Source organism: Anguilla anguilla, chromosome 16, assembly GCF_013347855.1.
Source record: "Anguilla anguilla isolate fAngAng1 chromosome 16, fAngAng1.pri, whole genome shotgun sequence".
In the NCBI taxonomy this organism is placed as follows: domain Eukaryota; kingdom Metazoa; phylum Chordata; class Actinopteri; order Anguilliformes; family Anguillidae; genus Anguilla; species Anguilla anguilla.
This window is the reverse complement of record NC_049216.1, coordinates 10,996,884-11,018,164: the sequence shown is the minus strand read 5'-3', so window position 1 is coordinate 11,018,164 and position 21,281 is coordinate 10,996,884. Positions and strand designations below refer to the sequence as shown.

The 21,281-nt window shown below is 50.8% G+C and overlaps 1 protein-coding gene across 1 annotated transcript in view; it reads left to right on the top strand.

The window, feature by feature from the left end:
• Positions 1–1,972: 1,972 nt before the first annotated feature.
• LOC118215196 (A-kinase anchor protein 13-like) overlaps positions 1,973–21,281 on the top strand; it is a 42,491-nt gene continuing 23,182 nt past the window's right edge. Inside the window, exons 1-6 of the mRNA XM_035395682.1 lie at positions 1,973–5,227; positions 7,824–7,903; positions 15,197–15,281; positions 15,536–15,660; positions 17,398–17,717; positions 19,246–19,293. Of these exons, the coding sequence (XP_035251573.1) occupies positions 2,281–5,227; positions 7,824–7,903; positions 15,197–15,281; positions 15,536–15,660; positions 17,398–17,717; positions 19,246–19,293 (3,605 nt within the window). The 5' untranslated portion in view covers positions 1,973–2,280. The remainder of the gene's footprint in view (positions 5,228–7,823; positions 7,904–15,196; positions 15,282–15,535; positions 15,661–17,397; positions 17,718–19,245; positions 19,294–21,281) is intronic.

The window sequence follows — 21,281 nt, the reverse complement described above, 5'->3', positions numbered from 1 at the left end:
ATTAAAGCCTGACCGTGCTTTCTTATCTCACTTTCTGATGGCACCTTCTTATGTCACCCTTCACACAGTGGTTTCATGGTTCTTAAAAGTGAAACTTGCTCTTGTATTATAGTATTATAGTTCTGGCATGGTGTCAAATAGTGATCTATGAGGGCAGAATTACCCTCTATCATAGTGGTCACGTGGCACCAGGCGGAGATTCATGTGAAGAAGATTACTTTGTATCCCAGGCTTCTCCTGGTGCCAGAAAGGTAACCTGAAGAGAAGGATTACCTCACAGTGCTCACTCCTTGCCAAATAGTAATCCCTGTTATTATGTCACTACTTGGCAAATAATGATCCACATGAGCATGCTTACCTTATATCTCAGTGCTCAATACTTGTTAAATAGTGGTTAATATCAAGTCAAATTAGTTTTATTTGTGTAGCACTTTTTACAGAGTACTGTCACAAAGAGGCTTTACAGAGTAATGGAAGAACATGAGCAAGTGCCTTGGAGCCAAATACTGAAAGCAACATTACATGTATTGTACTGTCACATGGTGCAAGATAGTCATCCATAGGAGAAAAAAAAATCTTTTATCATGGTGTTGTTCTGGTGCCAAATAGTGATCCATAAAAGCAACATTAGCTTATCATAACTTTCTTCTGGTGCCAAATAGTGATCCATAAGAGCAGCACCACCTTTTCTCACATTGTTCACGTGGAGCCAGATTGTGATCCGTGTCATGTGACTGGGCGCGCTCTGATTGGTTGTGTGTCGGTCAGGGAGGACGGCGGGCCGATGGCCAGCTCCGACGAGCCCTGGGAGATGCGCTCGGGGGACCGCGTGGCGCGACACCACCCCAAACTCGACACCTACACCCTGACCGTTACCACGGCGCCCGGCCGGCCGCCGCCCAGCCTGCAGGAGGAAGTGGAGGAGCTGCGCCGTCTGATTGGCTGTCGCATGCAGAGACAGGTAACGCGCGTGAGCTCTCCCTTTGCCTTAACGACGGTGGCCGGTTCCATCAGCAAATCGGACCCTCGGATTTTTGGGTTCCGAGAACGAACGCATCATCAGGGCAGCCTCATTATAGAACCATTATACCCTTCTTTCCTTTTAATTCACTTTAATGCCTTTTGCTACTTGCTTATTATCGTACAAGATGTTTTACCTTCTTATTAAATGTACAACTCTTGCATATTAATGTGGTTTCTCTGTTGCGCTCTTGCTGTGAAGCACTTATTGAAAAGCTCCATATGAATAAAATACGTTATTGCTTTTATTATTTTAAGCGTAGCAGCAGGGGAAGGAGTTTAGTGAGATATGCAGTGCTACGCGTCTCTAAATGTGTTTTACTGAGTCGCGGTGCACTTCGGCTAATCAGCGCCCGCAGGGCTGACGTTAAAACGCTAACAGGCTCAGAGCAGACAGCGTGTTTGTTACATTACATTACAGGCATTTAGCAGACGCTCTTATCCAGAGCGACTTACACAACTTTTACACGGCATTTTTACATTGGATTTTACAGCTGGATATATACTGAAGCAATGCAGGTTAAGTACCTTGCTCAAGGGTACAACGGCAGTGTCCTACCCGGGAATCAAACCTGCGACCTTTCGGTTACAAGCCCAGCTCCTTACCCACTGTGCTACACTCCGTCCTAACTCCGTTTGTGTTGAAAGAGGCTGCCTGCTCCAGCTCTGTTTAGCGAGATCAGCTAGCCGAGAGAGAGCGTGTTGCCTAAGAGCGCTGCTAATCCTTTCTGAGTATGAGTAATGACAGATGCTGGGGAGGGTAACGCCTCTTCTCTCTTTTAGGGAAGCCCCGAGCCGGAGACGGAGACGGAGACGGGCGGGTCCCGTTCGGGCCGGGCCGGGCCGAGGTCGCCGCCGGGAACGGGGCGGGGGACCCCTCTCGTGGCGCGCGCCGGACACGAGACCCGCGGGGAGCCCCCGCCGGTCCCGCCCCGCGCCCGCGGCAACGGAGGGGCGGGGGGACGCCGAGGAGGAGATTGCGAAGCGGGAGAGGAAGGGGGGGCGGGGCCGGCGGCCGGCTGTGGCACGGGGGAGGGAGAGCGCCGCGGAGTCGCTGAGAGGAGTCGGACGGAGGAACAGCGCTGCTGCTCTCTCGCCGGCTGCGACGCGTCGCGGAGAGAGTCTGACACGCTTGGGCAGGAAGGAGAGAGCCGCGCAGAGCAAGAGAGAGAGAGAGGAGAGGGGGGCGAGGGGGGACAGACAGGAGGCAGCGCTCGGCGGCAGGACTCAGAGCCCAGCGGGGACCCGTCGGAGACAGACATGGGGCTCGCGCAGTCTCACCCCGAATCGGAGTGGTACAGCGAAGGGGAGGAGGCCACTGAGACCGAGAGGGAGGAAGAGGGAGGGAGTGGGAGGACTGCTGAAGACGATAGCTTGGGTGAAGGAGGGAGCGCTGGGGGGGAGGAGGACGGAGAGACGGAGGACCCGCACTCTCCCCTTGGCCCGGCTCTTTTGGGGGACGCTGGGGGCCGGTGTGAGGTGGGAGTCGCTGGAGATCGGGCCCCCGAACCTGCACCCCCAGCGACAGGCGAGGAGGAACCGAAATCGGAGAGCGAGGGCTGGCAACAAAGCAAGGAAACAGCTGCGGGGGATGGAGGGACAGAGGGAGAGGGAGAGAGGGGGACAGAGAGGGGTGGAGATGGAGGGGGGGGCCCCGGGCAGGCTGCGGGCCCCGTGCGAGAGCCGGCCCCCGGCAGCGCTCAGACAGAGACAGGAAATCACAGCGAGGGAGATAACAGCAGCGCTGAATCACCATCTGGAGCAAAGGGCGAGCCAGCACAGCCCGAGACTGCTGGAGGAAGCATCAGCCAGTCAGGCGCACAGATGGAGAGAGCCAAGGACTGCTTCGACCTATCAGATATACGGATGGAGAGAAGTGAGGAACATCTCGGGCAGTCAGAGCTTACAGAGAAATACCTCGACCAATCAGATATGCAGAGAGAAAGAATGGAAGAATGCCTCGGCCAATCAGATCCTCTGAAGGGGAGTTCAGTGGAATACCTTGGCCAATCAGAGAGAGCGGAGCCTCACGCAGCAGCAGGAGATACCACACCGGTGCATAATCCACTGTCTCTACCAGAGCTCACTATCAATGAGGAGAAACCTGCAGATGACATGGTACAGACCATAGAACACACAAAATGCCAACAACTCCCACTGCCTGAGCATGACATCACTTCCTGTTCTTCAGCCACAGAAACTGGTGTTGAAAAGGGGAGCCAGGAGGAAGAGGGCGGAGCCTGTGATGTAAATGCAGAGGCGGCCAATGTGCACTCTGGCTCCATGGCTGAAGCATTTCACCTGCATGAGGACTCCAGGAAGACAACATTCATACAGGAAGTGCAACCTCCTGAAGAGGAAGACAAGGGAACGCTATTGGCCAATGATGGGATCCTCTCATCTGTGGGCACTCATTGCACCTTAAGTGGGGTCAATGCAGACAGTGATGTTTGGAGAGAGGAAGAGAGAAGTGATGAGAAAGCTGTGACATCACTGAGTGAAGAGCCCCACCCACAGATTCTATCCAATCAGGGCACAGCAGAGACATTGAAGCACGAGCCCTCTGCAGGGGGTCACTGCACGGGGTCTGGACCCAATCAGGAGAATCAGGAAGCTGAGCTAGGGTCAGAGGTCATGGAGATAGACACAGAGGGAATTAATGCTCACTCAGGCCCCCAGATAGATGAGACCACACTGGGGTCAGAGGTCATTGAAGAAGTTACAGATGGGAAAAATGTCCACTTAATCACCTGCTCAGAGGAGACCACAGTGGGGTCAGAGGTCATAGAGATTGACACCGGCGGAAGTGTTGTCCAATCAGCTAGCCAGATTGACAAAATCGTGCTGGGATCAAAGGTCATGGAGACAGTTACTGGTGGAAATGATGTCTGCTCAGATGACCAGATAGAGGATACCACTCTGGGGTCAGAGGTTACGGATGCTGTGACGGGTGAAAGTGATGTCCACTCTGACAGTCAGAAAGAAGAGACCACGCTGGGGTCAGAGGTCATGCAGATAGTTAGAGTGGGAAATGATGTCCACTCAGACAGCTGCAGAGAGGAGATCACACTGGAGTCAGAGGTCATGGAGACAGTTACAGGTGGAAGTGATGTCCGCTCTGACGGTCAGAAAAAACAAACTGCACTTGGGTCAGAGGTCACGGAGACAGTCATAGGTGGAAGTGATGTCCGCTCTGACGGTCAGAAAGAGGAGACCACATTGGGGTCAGAGGTCACAGAGACAGTTACAGGTGAAATTGATGTTCACTCCGACAGTCAGAAAGAACAAACTGCACTTGGGTCAGAGGTCACGGAGACAGTCATAAGTGGAAGTGATGTCCACTCTGACAGTCAGAAAGAGGAGACCGCATTGGGGTCAGAGGTCATCGAGACAGTTACAGGTGGAAATGATGTTCACCCAGATGGCCAGAAAGAGGAGACCACATTGGGGTCAGAGGTCATGGAGACAGTTGCAGGTGGAAGTGATGTTCGCTTAGATGGCCAGAAAGAGGAGGCCACATTGGGGTCAGAGGTCATCGAGACAGTTACAGGTGGAAATGATGTTCACCCAGATGGCCAGAAAGAGGAGACCACATTGGGGTCAGAGGTCATGGAGACAGTTGCAGGTGGAAGTGATGTCCGCTTATATGGCCAGAAAGAGGAGGCCACATTGGGGTCAGAGGTCATCGAGACAGTTGCAGGTGGAAGTGATGTTCACTCAGACAGCTGCACAGAGGCGATCGCACTGGGGTCAGAGGTTGCACAGACCGTTACGGCTGGAAGTGATGTCCACTCAGACGGTTGCACAGAGATGACCACATCTGAGAGAGAGGTGGACACACATGAGCATGAGACCGCAGCAACCTTTGAGCCAGTAGTCGTTTGTTTGAACGACGTGAGCTCTGGAACCATGAGCTCTCCCACAGACGGGGGGGAGCCTACAAGGGACCCCACGGTCACAATGGACTGTGAGCCCGAGGAGGAGCTGGAACGTGTGGACAACAAAAACACCACACCCCAGGCCACGTCCCACGACCCCACTGCTCCTGAAGCATCTCCTGAGAACTCTAACCCAGACTGTGCCGACGCTGCAGAGCATCACGGTCCATCCCTTGACCCCACCCTGGAGCTGAGGGGGGAGGAGTGTGAGGATGTAGAGGAGAGGAAGAGCAAGACGTCTGTAGAGACGCACGCCATGCCAGCAACAGGTAGGCTGTCACATTCTGCTCTCATAGCCTTAATATTGCATTCTTCAAATTCTAGGTGAAACACTGCCATTATAATTCTTCATCAAGGTGTTGAACTTGAATTGCCACAGTAACATGTTCCTGGATATATGCTATAATGGATAATATGTACCTGTTAAAGCTATTAGATAAAAAGTGCAATATGTATCATATTTTAGTTCTCCTATATATATATATATATATGTGTGTGTGTGTGTGTGTATTAACTGGTTGGAGTGTTGTCTGATATTGTTGGCTGATATTGTTATTTGTGGGTAAAATGTGTCGTTTGTTTGTTGTTTATTGCAAGGCTGTGTCTTCATAGCTCGTGGCATTAGATAAGATCCGCTACATTCCTTCTGGATTAGGCTGAGCTGATAAAAAGCCGCTGGGCGCAATCTTGTCCCTCCCAGATAAGATCAGTCGATACGCTACACGGCCGCGGAACGCCAGGAGATAAGGACCTTGTTTTGGGAAGCGTTGTGCTGTTACCCAACCGTCAGACAACGCTCGGGGGCGCGTGCGCGTCCGTTACGCAAAAAGGACACGCCTCGTCGACACCGAGAGCCCGGTCACGTGACCGAGATCACGTGACTCCCGTTCTGCGCCGCGTGGCGTATCGGGCCGTCCCGAAAACAGCTGAAAGCGAGAGTTTTAAGAGTGGTGATCTCACCGGGTGGGCCCCGGAGCTTTCTGGACAGAGTTATTTGTTTAAGTCCTGTTAATGGGGGGGGGGGGGCAAAGTGTAATGCCCCGCGGTCTGGCCCATCGCTGTTTGCAGTGTGCAGTGTCCTAGCGACGGGGTGATCTCACGTGGGGCGGGAACGTGGACGGGCCCCGACAGGTCATCGTCCGCACAGATGCATCCTGGGGTTTTGTTTGGGCTGGGAGATGCGTTGGCTATTCGGCGCGCGGCCAGGGGCTCCGCCCTTTCTGTCTGTCCTCCGCTTATTGTGCGAGCGCTGCGTAAGCCCTCTCAAATAGCTGCTCTAGGGCTGCGCTTTAAATATCGCTCCTCTCTGCAGCTCCGCGATTGGCTGAGCCATTGTTCTCTGTTCCTTTATTTGCTATAAAAAGATCGCTTTGCTTGCCGGGCTGTTGACGTAAGTTGCAGTTTTTAGAGTTCAGGGTGAATATTTTGGATGTTTATCTACTGAGGGCTAGTCGAAGATGGAACCCAGTACATTGCAGCCCTGTTGCTTTTCCACTGCATTGCCTATATCCAAACTGTTAGCACAGAACACCGCACTGAGTCCTATAACAGAGCTTTAGGTACAGGGTACCACTCTGAGTGCTGCCACTAAAACGATGACTTCCTTCACTGCATTCTTTAAGCCAAGCCTGGTTCCAGCTGAGACCTGGGCCAGATACGTATTTGTTTTGGATTCAAATACTTTTCTGCGCTCTGTTGATCTTGCCTGGTGTAATTGAGTCTGCCAATATGACCAGAAGCCGGGGTTTGCACTTTTTGAGAGTATTTCAATACACCAGACAAGATGAGTAAAGCGTAGAAAAGTTATTGAATCCAAAACAAATAAGTGTTTTACCCAGGTCTGTTCCAGCTCTACAGTGGGAAAGGGGTAAAATGAGCCAGCCTGGTTCAGCTCTACAGTGAGAAAGGGGTATAATGAGCCAGCCTGGTTCAGCTCTAGTGGTAAAGGGGTATAATGATCCAGCCTGGCTCAGCTCTACAGTGGTAAATGGGTATAATGAGCCAGCCTGGTTCAGCTCTACAGTGGGAAAGGGGTATAATGAGCCAGCCTGGTTCAGCTCTAGTGGTAAAGGGGTATAATGAGCCAGCCTGGTTCAGCTCTACAGTGGGAAAGGGGTATAATGAGCCAGCCTGGTTCAGCTCTAGTGGTAAAGGGGTATAATGATCCAGCCTGGTTCAGCTCTACAGTGGGAAAGGGGTATAATGAGCCAGCCTGGTTCAGCTCTACAGTGGGAAAGGGGTATAATGAGCCAGCCTGGTTCAGCTCTAGTGGTAAAGGGGTATAATGATCCAGCCTGGTTCAGCCCTACAGTGGGAAAGGGGTATAATGAGCCAGCCTGGTTCAGCTCTACAGTGGGAAAGGGGTATAATGAGCCAGCCTGGTTCAGCTTTAGTGGTAAAGGGGTATAATGAGCCAGCCTGGTTCAGCTCTAGTGGTAAAGGGGTATAATGATCCAGCCTGGTTCAGCTCTACAGTGGGAAAGGGGTATAATGAGCCAGCCTGGTTCAGCTCTACAGTGGGAAAGGGGTATAATGAGCCAGCCTGGTTCAGCTCTAGTGGTAAAGGGGTATAATGATCCAGCCTGGTTCAGCCCTACAGTGGGAAAGGGGTATAATGAGCCAGCCTGGTTCAGCTCTACAGTGGGAAAGGGGTATAATGAGCCAGCCTGGTTCAGCTCTAGTGGTAAAGGGGTATAATGAGCCAGCCTGGTTCAGCTCTAGTGGTAAAGGGGTATAATGATCCAGCCTGGTTCAGCCCTACAGTGAGACAGAGGTATAATGAGCCAGCCCAGTTCCATAGTTAGATTTAGATAAGTTTCTGTTTCCTGCTTCTCTCTCAGTAGCCCCTTCTGTTTCTCGGTACAGAGGATGTTTCCATGGTGAGCCAGGAAGACAGTCGAGGAGGGCCGTCCTCAGCCGCTGCGACAGACGCAGGAGACGAAGAGGTGAGTCCTCGGTTAGAAATTCTGACGCAAACGTCGAAAGTGACAGGTCTAATGTTTTATACTGATAGTGAAATGAATATTGGCCATTCTGAACTACACCCCACGGGCCTACAGTTCCCTCCTCCTCCAGTCGATGAGGCCGGCTCTTCATTACTGCAGATTCACAGCAATCCCCACAGGGAAAATAACAAATGCCTCCCAATTAAGTGGCTCTCTTGGGGAAAATGGCACTGGAGAAATCTTGTGAAAGTTCATCCTGTGAGCGTGTCGGTGTCTGGGCTTTTTTTGGTATTTAAAAATAATGTTTTAAAAATGCTTTTTCTCCTTTTCTCTCCAATTTGGGGTACCCGGTCGTACGCGCGTCGGTGCTCGTTGCCACGGCCGCCGCTATCGGTTAGGGGGAGCGCAGGTTTGCGCGTGCTCTCGTCCACAGGAAGTGACCTCTGCTGCTTCTTATCACACGGCAGCTTATGAGCGGGTTAGAATATCTATGGTGAGGTTTTAGGTTCATAGGAACGTTAAGAGAATCCGGGCAGGGCTGAAATTAAGCTGATGATAGCTGGCCGTGCTGGGCGGCGGATGTCCTGTCGGAGGAAGGGGAGGAGCCAGGGAGGCCTGTGTCATCTCCAGGCCGAGGGGGAAGCCGAGGCCGGGTCAGGTGGCTCGGCGCTCCTCCCGATTCCTGTGGCTTCGGCCATCTCGCTGTGCGAGGCCAGCTCTCCTCCCGAACAGGATATCCTGTGCACGACCGGGGGGCCGTCGCCCGCGGCCCGTCCCTTTTTAATGCCGAGAAACGGAGGGCGGGGCTTCAGCGTCTTCGTCCTGGATTTGAGCCCGTGACCTCGCGGGAGCCGAGCCGGACCTTGGCCCGGTTCGCTCCCGGCTGGCGCCGTGCTCCCGGACGCTCCGGTGTGATTTCTGGCCCGTGGCGATACGACGGCCCCGTTTTTTTGTTTACGGGCCTCGCTTGTCCCCGCGGTGAACTGCCTCGTATCGCGTCCGTCGAGTGCAGAGGGCAGGACTTCCTGCCGAATTCTGCCGCGCGCGTGTTTATCGGCGGACAGACGCAGATACCGCCGTGTGTTTGGCTTGGCCCGGTCGTCCCCGCGGTGGCGGCTCTCAAAAGCCGCCGCGATCTTTGGTAGTCTCTCCCGGGTCCGGCGCAGCGTAAGCGCTTTGTGCGTTTTATTCTGTGGTAATCAGGGTAATAACTGAGGACTAAAGCAACAGATACTGTAAAATAAAAGGTTGTTTTATTATTAAGGACACATTTTTGACTTAGGGTGCATGGGTAAAAGAGGAAAGTGCTTCTGTGTGGTCGCGGTGCTCGTTTTGTGCACCGGCTGCAAGCCCTGAGTAAACGCAGAGTAATAAATATGTTAGAGTGCTGCCTGTAGCTACACGCCAGCTGAACTGAGAAGGAGAGTGCTCAATTTAGAAGAAGACATAAAAAAGAAACACGTCCTCTGGTCCCTCGAAGCAGCAGCAGTAGTTTGTGAGGGCGGACAGTTCTGTCTCTCTCAAATGCCCCCTTGTGGGTGCTTATGGTTTAACAGTTTATAGATGTGCTATTTTTAGTGTTGTGTTTAGTGTTGACTGGCCAGTGTGAAAGTAGTCTCCCTCTCTCTTGGTCTCCCTCTCTGTTTGTCTATTTAAATGTGTCAGAATTGTGTGTGTGTGTGTGTGATCAATTGCTTGTGCTCTGCAGGTTTAGCCAACCAGTCAAGTTTAGAAAATTCTATGTGTGTATCTGGAATAAGTTTTTGAATGCTTTTATTTAATTACATTATCATAATAATTAATAATCATTTTTAAAGGCCTTGAGCAATTCCTTTTTTTTCAGTGTTCATTCAATGCGTTCATTCAACCACAAGATAAAGATACTTTTTAAAATTAATGAACAGGAAAATAATGAAACTTCATTTTGATTTATAGTATGCTGTTCTGTTTCTAAACAGGAGAGCTGTTCTGTGTGGATAATATTCACTTGAAAGTAACTTCATTGGCTGCCGAATACATGGCGACAGTGCTGATGCCAGTGTTACATACACAATAAACACGGTCCCAAAATGGCTGACAGGAATCGGCGGGAAAATAACTCTCAGGTTTAAAAAAAAGCATATGTAACATCCTGGCTGGCTGACATCCAGTATCATAGTATTTGTTTTGCTTAGTTGTTTATGTAAGTATTTTATCGGTCCATTTCTCTTCACGTAAGCTCAGCATGTGCTTCTGATTGGTTTATTCCACCAGCTCTATGCCCTTCCATTGGCTCACGCTCTGCACCGGAGTTGCGTGCGCCTGTAAGTGGCAAGCGTGAACCTTGGCATGAGGCGGCTGGCTGTTTGAAGACCAGCGCACACGTCGGGAACGCACTGTTACGTTTGAGCTCTGTGTAATAACGTGGGAAGAAAATGAAATTGTCGTGGGGACGGTGTGTTTTGCGTCTGGTCTGCAGCTCTGACTCCTGAAGGGCGGGAAGGTGCGGTCTCCGACATCACTTCTGACTTCTCTTTCTGACGCAACCTCACGGCAAGCTCCCTGCCCGCCGACGGCGTCCATTTTGGATTGCGGTTAAGGGCAGCGGGCTCGCTTCGTAAACACCAGCTGTTTGGCGCTGGGTGATTTCCTCGGAAAGCGGCGCTCTCGGTCAGGGCGCCAGCGCGCTCGGATTCTTCCTCTCTCCCGTAACGAGCCGTGGCGGCTCGGCTTGTAATCCGGTTTTCCGGTTTCTTCCGCGCTCTGCGGGTTTGGAGGGTTCGGTGCCTTCGTCTGAGGCGGTGGGAACAGCCCTTCCCCTCTTCCCCATCCCCTTCTTTCGAGGGTTGGGAACGGTTTCCGTGGTTCCAGCTGTTTTCGTCGGTTGATGTTTTTTAGCAGATGTTGGGGGGGGGGGGGGCGTGGGCTTTCCGTTCTGAAATCCCATTTCCATTGGTCCATATCAGCTGGCCTTGATTGCTGGAACCCCAGACAACTGCTCGTCAGCCAATCAGGGATGAGCATGTTGCTTTCTCATTTGACGCCGTTAGTTACTGGGTACAGGGTGCTGTGAGCAGTAGTGCTTTGGCCTGGTGCCAGTGTGTGGGATATACATTAAGGGGGCGGGGGGTTTCAGCGTAAGACCCCTTAAATGACCACCCTGTGGTTGGGGACTTTTACCACAGTCAAACTGGTTAATGTTCCACCTGGTTATATAACACCCACTACAGGCTGCGTTATGGACCCACCTGTACTGTGGATTGAAGAGTACTGTTAAATATCATGCAGTTTTTCCGATTGTCTCAGGTCCTCACAAGTACTGTGCCTGTCGTACTTCCCCATTGCACCCGCATTACACCTACACTGCTCTTGCAGTACCTGCAGTACTTTTGAAGCTGATTGAAAAATACTTCTTGAATTAACTGAATAAAAATATGGACTCAAGAATGTGGCAGTGTCCCGGTCTAGGATTGGTTGCTTTGTTGTCCTTACTGAGCTCTGATAGGCTGTGTGGAATGTTAAGAGCTAATTCAGTTTGCTCTGTCACTCACCGGTGTACTACTGAAGACCTGTCACTCACAGGGCTGCGCTGTCTGTCTGAGCCAACGGAGCTCGGCTCAAAGAGGAAGGGAGGAGAGTGAGGGAGAGAGAGAGAGGCTGGGGAGCAGTGATGGGATGGGCCAAAACAGGCAGAAGGAAAGAGTGAAAGAGAAAAAGGGGGTGGGAATTAAGAGAGCGAGTGTGGGAGAGGGACTTGGAGGGAACCAGTTCTCTGTCCAGATGTGAAAGACTGAAAAAGAGCATCTAGTTTCCTGAACCGTGAGAAAGAGAGAGGGAGAAAAAGAGGGAGAGAGGACTTCATGCTGGAATCCTGCAGGTTTTGGTTTTTCTGAAGGAGAGATGTATGAAAGACACAAACGCAAGTACACGCTGAGCGCGAAGGAGCGCGGAGCCGTGGACGTGCTTCTGCTAAAGGTATGAGTGTGTGTGTGTGTGTGTGTGTGTGTGTGTGTGAGTGTGTGTGTGTGTGTGTGTGTGTGTGTGTGTGAGTGTGTGTGTGTGTGTGTGTGTGTGTGTGTGTGTGTGTGTGTGTGTGTGTGAGTGTGTGTGTGTGTGTGTGTGTGTGTGTGTGTGTGTGTGTGTGTGTGTGTGTGTGTGTGCATGTTTGCATTTTTGTGTATATGTATGGGTCTGTATTCGTGTATGTGTGTGGGGGATGTGTATGCTCTATGTGTGTATGTGCGTGTCTATGTGTGTGTGTGTGTGTGTGTGCGTGCGTGCGTGTGTGTGTGTGTGCGTGAATATGTGTATATGTGTATGTGAGGGGGAGCAGGGTGTGCATGTATTTGTGTGTATGTTTGTGTCTGTGTGGTTGTGGTTGTGTAGGGGGGAGTGGTGTGTATGCAAATGTGTGTGTGTGTATGTGTATATGAATATGTGTGAGTGTGTGTGTGTGTGTGTATGAGTACGTGAGAATATGTGTGTATGTGAGAATATATGTGTGTGCGTGTATGAATGCATGTGTATATGTGTGTATGTATGAGTGTGTGTGTGATTTTTCCACTCTCTTGTTAGTTGTGTGGAGAGTGCAGATTATTCTGTGGGATCAGTCCCTCTCCAGACTCCTCCTTGCTGACAGGCTTGGTGTGTGCACACACTGCTGGGCCTGGCTCAGAGCACTCTCTCCCTGCCAGCCACAAACTCTGCTTCTGTTTACCCCAGACTGCCTGGGGGGGGGGGGGGGGGGGGGCTGTTGGCCACAGCAGGCCACTGGGAGGAGACGTTTCTAATTTGAGTGTAATTTGAATGTCATTTGAATTTTAATTTGAATATTGACTTCATTGGACAGGACATTTGCCCTGCGCTTTGGCCTGTGGTCTAAATTTGTCTGCTTGGCCAATGCCCTTCTCTTAAAATAGCTCTTGCATTTAAAATAGCTCTTGCATGTACAGTAGCATGCTTTTACCCTTTTATATGGATTGATTCTTCGTTTGAAGCAGTGGCTGGTATCAATTCAGTATTAATGCACAATCCAATCCAGACTCTGTGGCGCATGTCAGAAGTGTGGGTACATTGCAAAAACTTAAAAATGAGTCTCAACAAGTATATTCGTCTTATATTTAGGCTTTAAATCACATTTATGTTACTTTTTTTGCTAAATAAAACAAAAATGCTGCCATTGAGGTGAGACACTTTGACTCTTTTCAAGACTTTTTTTGGAGTGTACCCGAAAGTTCCATTTCAGTATTCCATACAGGTTCAGAACCGGTAGGTGTTCAGGTCAGTGACGGGTTGTTTGTTTGATCTGACTGGAGAATGGGATGTGATTTTTTAATTCTTTCAGGGAGGGCAGCATTCCTCTGTGAACTTCCTGCCATTTCTCATGTTGTCATAGCGATGTGCTGATGGAATTCTGGGGAACTGGGCGGGGCCACGTGTGTATTTAGGAGTCTGGGCTGTATGTTATTCCTCTGTCCATAAATAGACCGGGCGAGCGCTTGATGAAATAGCTGCTTGATTAGAAGCGGACGATAACTTTGCAGTGCTCTGGTATGACAGGTCACAGTCTGTCCTCGTTCCCATGGTGACAAACGCGGGGGGTGTGGCTTTCGGGCATTTTTCCCTCCGGTCTCGGCCAGCTGCCCCGCCCTGCCATCGAACCGCGTTTGCTCAGCTCACGTGGACCGCGCGCTCGGGCAGGTGGGTCACCTGGACCGCTCGCTGCGGTCGTACAAGCTTCTCTCAGAACTGACCGTGACGTTCTTCTGCCAAAGCTTGTCTTTGGAAAGAAGTGGGCCCCGATTCTGGCGAGCGTTCGGTCAAGGAGCCCGCCTCTCTCTGAGCACGTGCGCCGTTTCCTCCGGCCTGGAGCCGCTGCCCTGCCTGCTGGGTCAGTCTGGGAGAACCGTTTCTTCTTCAAGCCTGAGAGACGACCGACCCCTCAGCCTCTCCCACTGCGTAAAGGGCAGCACCGGGAACCTGTATAACTCAACCGTTCTTCTTTCATTTCAGTATTAAAGTGCTGACGCAAAACCTGATTTTATGGTCCGTTCATATTATTGTCCGGGCAATTTTTCAGTGCTTAATTTACTTCCCGATATTCTGCGTGCGAAATTGAAACGTGCGAAATTGAAGTTTGCACACAAACTGTATCACTAGGGGAAGCTGGGTTTCTGGCCTGGCCAGTCAATCACCTCTCGACGGAGAGGTCACCTCTCTGTGTGTGCAACATCCTGCTTGTCTAGAACAAAATTCTATATTTAAATGACTGTAACTTATATAGCTGCTTCATTTCTTGCAGGGTCCTGAGTGCAGTTCAGTGCTGAGAGGATTTGTCTGCTTTCCTCTCAGCAGTGTGTAGCACCCATCTCTCTACATATTATCAGCTGAGAGCGGTCTGAAACAGCACTGACCCTACATCAGTCTGAAACAGCACGGACCCCAGATCAGTCTGAAACAGCACAGACCCCAGAGCAGTCTGAAACAGCACAGACCCCCGATCAGTCTGAAACAGCACAGATCCCAGATCAGTCTGAAACAGCACAGACCCCAGAGCAGTCTGAAACAGCACAGACCCCCGATCAGTCTGAAACAGCACAGATCCCAGATCAGTCTGAAACAGCACAGACCCCAGAGCAGTCTGAAACAGCACTGACCCAAGATTAGACTGAAACAGCACTGACCTCAGATCAGTCTGAAACAGCACTGACCTCAGATCAGTCTGAAACAGCACTGACCTCAGATCACACTGCAACAGCACTGACCCCAGATCAGACTGAAACAGCACTGACCCCAGATCAGTCTAAAAGGACTGACTCTAGATCAGTTTAACAGCACTGACCCCAGATCAGACTGTGATCATTTCTAGTGTATTGGAAATCTGCAGCAGTGTGGATTGAATACTGTATGTCTGACACTAAGTGGCTGGTCCCTCCGCTCAGCTCTTAAAAGGCCACATGGACCAGGTTTAGTGAAATGGGCTGGTTCTGATTCAGGCAGTTCAGAAATGCACTGAAGCCGGAGGAAGCTTTATTGGGCTGCTGCTGGTATGCGCAGCAGTGGTTAGTGGCGAAGCAGTTTCATTTTAATGCCACAGGCAGTCATTTCTAATGCGTGTGGTTGGGTTTAATCAGCATTTGGACACGGGTTAGTGTTTGTGGGCAGTCACTGTGATTGGCTTTAACTGAGGGGATGTACAAAGAACGCGCACTCACACACACACACACACTCTCTCTCACGCACACACACTCACACAAAAACTCTCTCTCTCTCTCTCTCTCTCTGACTCTCTCCCTCTCTCTCCCTCTCTTTCAGATCCACAGAGAGGGCGACTCTCTCCGCCCCTCCCCTCTGTGCGCAGACGCGGCTCAGGCGGAGAAGCGGAGCTCAGAGCAGCCAGGTGAGGGCGGGGGGCTGACTCAGAGAGATCTGCGTGTGAAAGTGTCACCTGTGAAGCCTCGCCGTCGCTATCTCCCGTCCGATGTCACGTCCTGTGCGGCTCGTTTCCTCACCCGCCGCCACGCGACCATCGCGCGTCCGTTCGGCGTTTTCGCGTCTGTCTGTTTGTGTGTGAGTGGCGTGCTCCCCTGGGCGCGAGTTTCTGGGGATTAGTTCAGGTGACCTGCTGACCCCGCCCCCTTCTCTCCATCCCAGAATCCTCTCCGCGCCCGGCCCCTCGGAGCACAGGAAGCAGCGCGTCGCTCACCTGGCGCGACTCGGGCAGCGACGGCGACGGCTTCTTCGCCGCTGACGCAGGGGTGTACAGCGCATTGCCAAAGGTGAGGTCACGCTATTTGGGGGTCGGGGGGTGGGGGCGGGTCGGGGTCGATGGCCTAACCGCGGAGAAGTCCTGGTAACGTTTCCCGGACGTCCCAATCTCAGCTCGGCTCGGCCGCGGTCACGGTAGAAGAATTGTCCGCACGTCCGACAACTGCTCAGGTGCAACCCGAAGATAGAACCGTGCAGTGTAATAAAAGCCTGAGGGCGCACTGAGAGTATTGCAAAAAAAATGTGTCTTTTTAATGGCAGGCTTTCGGTCAAAGACCTTCGTCAGGGCATCAAAATACCGGCAACGTGGTCACAGAATCCGGAAAAGAAGCATTCGTCTCCTGGTTGCAAACGAACACAGCGATGCTTTTGCGTGGCTGCTCTGGGCACCAAAACAAACCGAACTTCACATCCCAGCACCAGCGACGCGCGCTTCCCCTTCCCTTTCGGCGACGAGGCGGGTTCGCGAACAAGTCGCTGGTGATGGATGCCAGAGCGCCCTCCGCTGGCGTCATGTGACCTCGAGCCTCTGCGTACGGAGTAAAGGGACTCAGTTCGGTTTTTTTCAGCGAGGCAGAGTTTGTTTTTGTGGAGGAGGAATGTTCGCTGCGTAGCGTAGCGTGAGTGTTTTTCCGCGCCTCGTGGGCTCGGCGCTGAGTCACCGGTTCTGGAACTTTCTCCCGGGGCCCCGCCCCTCGTAAAAAAAAAAAGCCCGAGCTCCCGGGTCGTTAAGCAGCGGCATTCGGGGCTGGCGCGCGTCCCCGCCGCCCCGAAAAAAACCGCCAGCCGGCTTTAACGAGCACGCGGGGGCCCCTGCGCCCGTTCCCCCGGCACGCCGCTCTCCGGTTACGCAGCGGGAGGGGGAGGGGGGCGGGGACGGCGGGTTTGGCCCGTCTCACGCCGTTAGCGCTCCCGCCGCGGCGAGCGGCTCGCGGGGAACGCTCCGTCCCCATCCCCCGGCGAGGCCCCCGAACTTCCACTTTTGCTTCACCGTTCCAGCTTTTTTTTCCCGCAAAGTTGGAACGCCCGGCAGAAACTGGAGGCCCCGCTCTCCTCGGCCGGCTCTGGAGGCGCCGCTCTCCTCGGCCGGCTCTGGAAGTGCCGTTGCCAGATTGGGTGGATTCCCGCCCGATTGGGCCACTTCTTAATGTTATTGTGCATGGGGGGAAAAGTGACTTTGGGCGGGTTCTCTGTTTTCAAATCTGGCATCGCTGCCTGGGAAGCGCATGCCAGTGCGCGTCTTCGTGCGAAACGCAGCGCAGTCGAACGGTCGCTTCTCTTCCCCCTGCGACCCTGCAGCCGGGCTGCTCAGGTGCCGCGCGGGTCACGCAGCTGACCGAAGGACCGCGGTGATGACCGGTGACCGTAAGGCCGAGCGGTGGTCAGGGGACGGGCCTCTCTCCCTCAGGCTGCTGTGGTGTTTTACTGAAGTAGATTAAAGTCAGCGTGAGCTCACCCACGGTGTTTAAGATAAGTGTTGACACACTTGCAGATCGCATGAAGACAAAGTTCCTTCCTCTCGTGGTGTAGATTGACATCCCTTTTTCTATTTACTTTACATTTGAACATTTAACAGACACTTAGATACGGCTAGATACATTTTCTGAAGAATTCAAAGTTAAATTGAGGTTTAAGTGCATTACTCAGGGGAACAGTATCTCACCTGGGAATCGAACCTATGACGTGTACCACACCGCAGACCTATTTCGGCTGACTGCCTCGCTGTCTCTCTCTCTCTGTGTTTGTAGGTGGAGGTAGAGTTGGTGTCGGGGGACAGTGTGAGCGAAGTGTCAGTTTCCTGCTCGTCCAATGATGACGCTGCAAGCCTTGGGCCTCCTGCCTCCGCCCCTGAATGCAGCGTGGGGGGGAGGAGGAGCTGGAGTTCGGAGGAGGTGCAACGGGCAGGGGCAGCAGGGGCGGGGGAGGAGGAGGAGAAGGACCGCTTGACGGAGGTGCCCGCTGGCTCCGCCCTCCTGCTCTGCCCCGCCCGCTCCCCCTCCCCTTTCCGCCGACACAGCTGGGGGCCCGGGAGGAGCCCTGAGGGAGAGGCAGAGATCAGTCAGCGCAGGTGGGTCTAAACCCCACCCATACCCCACCCAAACCACACCCTCACCATACCCATACCATACTCAAACCCCACCCCTCACTGCATCCCCACCATACCCAAACCACACCCTCACCCTACCCATACCATACTCAATCCCCACCCCGCACTGCATCCCCACCATACCCCACCCAAACCACACCCTCACCACACCCATACCATACTCAATCCCCACCCCGCACTGCATCCCCACCATACCCCACCCAAACCACACCCTCACCACACCCATACCATACTCAAACCCCACCCCTCACTGCATCCCCACCATACCCAAACCACACCCTCACCCTACCCATACCATACTCAATCCCCACCCCTCACTGCATCCCCACCATACCCATACCATACTCAATCCCCACCCCGCACTGCATCCCCACCATACCCAAACCACACCTAGATCTCACACATATCACAACTCACAAAACAACTCATGGAAACCCTCTACACCCTTGTTACTCATATCAACCCTCCTTTTACCTGAGATTCAGGTGTAAAGGCAGTCTGGCCAGTAAGTAGCACACATTATTGAGTTAATTACCTGGGAGACAAGGAAACCAGGGATTAGCGGATTTGAGTATCATTTGAGTATATATTTGGATTTGAGGGCCAGATTTGAGTATCTTCCCTACCCTCTCTACTCACCTGTCTGGATATACATTGGCTGTGTTGGAGGGAAGTGTTTTAGAGGTTTCAAGGATGAGGATTGGGAAACTCAGTTTTTTGGTAGTCCAGCATGTTGGAAAGGAGTCATTTAGGGAAGGGTCTCCTTGGCCCAATTCCTTGATGGAGTGAGAATTTTCTGGAAAAGGATACAGGTCTGAACTCCTGCAGCACGCTATGCGTACCAGTTCACTGATTTTCAAGCCTATTTCTACAACATTGTTTCCTGTCTTAGCTCCCATGTCATCTACAGTGACCATCATGTCATGACCACTCTGCCCAATTAGAAATCATGCGTGCAGTACAGAACAGTTTCTTTCCGACTGCAGCTGGCCTCATAAACAAAGCCTGGGACCCCCACTGACACTGACTGTTATCCCGACCCCCACGGACACCAAACAGACATACCGCACTTGTACTTATTCTTATAACACTTTTCCCCTTGCACTATGTTTATCCTTGCACTATGTTTACTGTTTATTGTTTGCACTATGTTTATTGCACTATGTTTATTTTATGTTTATTGTTATGCATCATCAGACCAAAGCAAATTCCTTGTATGTGAAAACCTACTTGGCAATAAACCTGATTCTGATTCTGATTCTGATTCTGATTCTAATTCTGATTTTGATTCTGATTCTGATATGTAATTCCCCTTCAAATTAGCCAACGGGCATTTTGGTAAATGTCTGATATAAATCAGTTATCTTCTGATTACCCTTGGACTTGTTAATTCATGTGTTAATGCTCTTGTGTGTTAATTCATATGTTGTTATAGTACATTGAGATCCCTCTCACCTCGTCTAATCATTTTTTCCTTCTTCATTTTCAGATTATCTGGGAGTCTGGCAAAAGGAATGCCAACATTTCAGAGGAGAAGGTATTATTTCTAAATTCTGCCCTTTAGAAATGATATATTTTTATACTGTCACTGACTGGGCATGCATTTATTCATGGGCTTTAGTTCTGAGTGGGCACTTTGCTGATCCACAGATTCTAATGTCATCCGGATTGGGCTAGTCATCAATTATTAGCCTACCCTATCCACTCAGTATACTTATTTGTGCATGTGTTTATCTCCTGCTAAAAAGTGACACGCATGAACAGACAGATTCTTAGACCCTGTGCAGTCACGTTTTTTTTTCATTTGAAGTGTTCATTATGACACGAGATAGAGATACTTGATTATTTTAAATTGACAAGAAAATAAATAAATGCCATTTCATTTCAAAACAGGAAAGCTGGAGGTTTGACATGGATATTCACCTCAGGTTCTGACTGGCAACCCGTAAAATGTAAAAAAAAACATAAACTGTAAATGCCATGTAAATGATATAATAAACATGGTCTTCAAATGACCGATACCATATCGCTACTGTGGGCAGTACAGGAACTTTGTTTTTGTACGGCATTTTAAAGTAAATAAAGTGACTGTCTCAGTACCGAGTTTTATGAATACCCTGCTTATCGATGATCAGTTCAGTTAACACGAAACACAAAAAATTATCTCTTGGGATTAACCCACCTGTAAAAGAGATAGGTGGTAGAGAAAACTACGTGAATACATGACATTGTCAAGCACTGTGTGGTTGAGTGTGTGTGTGTGCTCCCTCCCCCCTCTCTCACTCTCTTTCTCTCAGCTGAAGTTTAGCTCTGACAGTCTGACACTTGTCACAGTTTGCTTCTGTAGTGCATGCATGTGTGTTGAGAAACAGAGAGAAAGAGAGAGAGAGATAAAGAAAGAGCAAGAGAGAAAAAGGGAAATAGAGAAAGACAGACAGAGAGAGCGTCTGTGTGCCACAGTGTCAGTCCTCTGTAAATGTATATTATGACAGTCTTTCACTGGCACCTGCAGTAAAAATGACCAATATTGTCATCTACGTGACCGAGCCAGATTCCAGGTGAGCTGGACTGTCTTTCACAAGGCATTTAATATCTTTGACTGACGCTCTTTACTGCTATTTGCATTTAGAAAAAAATGCTTTTATTAGTCCTGTATGAAATATGACTAATATAATGCTGGCACATTTCCAGTGGTTGTTACAGTACAGTGTATTGCTGTTTTCAGTTTACGCTTTACGGCCTGTTTGCATTCAACACAGGGATGCACCGTGTTCACTGAATGCTTGTGATTCGGTCAGTGAATTGCTGTGTTTTGTTCAGTGAACGATTGTGTTTTGTTCAGTGAATGATTGTGTTTTGTTCAGTGAACGATTGTGTTTTGTTCAGTGAATGATTGTGTTTTGTTAAGTGAACAATTGTTTTGTTCAGTGAATGATTGTGTTTCGTCCTGTGAATGTTTGTGTTTCGTCCTGTGAATGTTTGTAGGTTGGTCAGTGAGTTGGTTGTGTTTTGTTCAGCGAATGTTTGGATGTCAGTCAGTGAGTAGTTGTGTTTTGGTCAATGACAGGTTCCAGCGAGTTTAAGATTTAGTCATTTAAAAAGAAATGCAATTGTCCTTTACATTTTCAGCGTATTGAATGCCTGAAAATGTATTTTGGTGAGGTTATAGAACTGAAAATGAATTGCAAAACAGTGCCAGGATGTGGTTGGTTTAAACTTCACACGGTCCACTGGCAGATAGCGGCCCGTGACTGGGACGCATCGCCGTGTGTCTCAATCCGGCGGTCGTCTGAGCCGTTCGGCTCGTTGACACATTTCCTCTGGTCTCTGTTCCGTCTTTAGACGCGAGATAAGATCTCACCTCACCAGCTGAGTGTCTTTGTGAGCGCGCCCTTAGAATCTGCTGAACGTCAAAAGTGTAAAAATAACACCCCGAGTCCTGCGTTCTGTGTAATGGCAGCCCGGATCTGTAGTCCTGCGGTTGCAGGTTACGTCATGTGATCCGTACGCTTTGCGGGGTTTCCC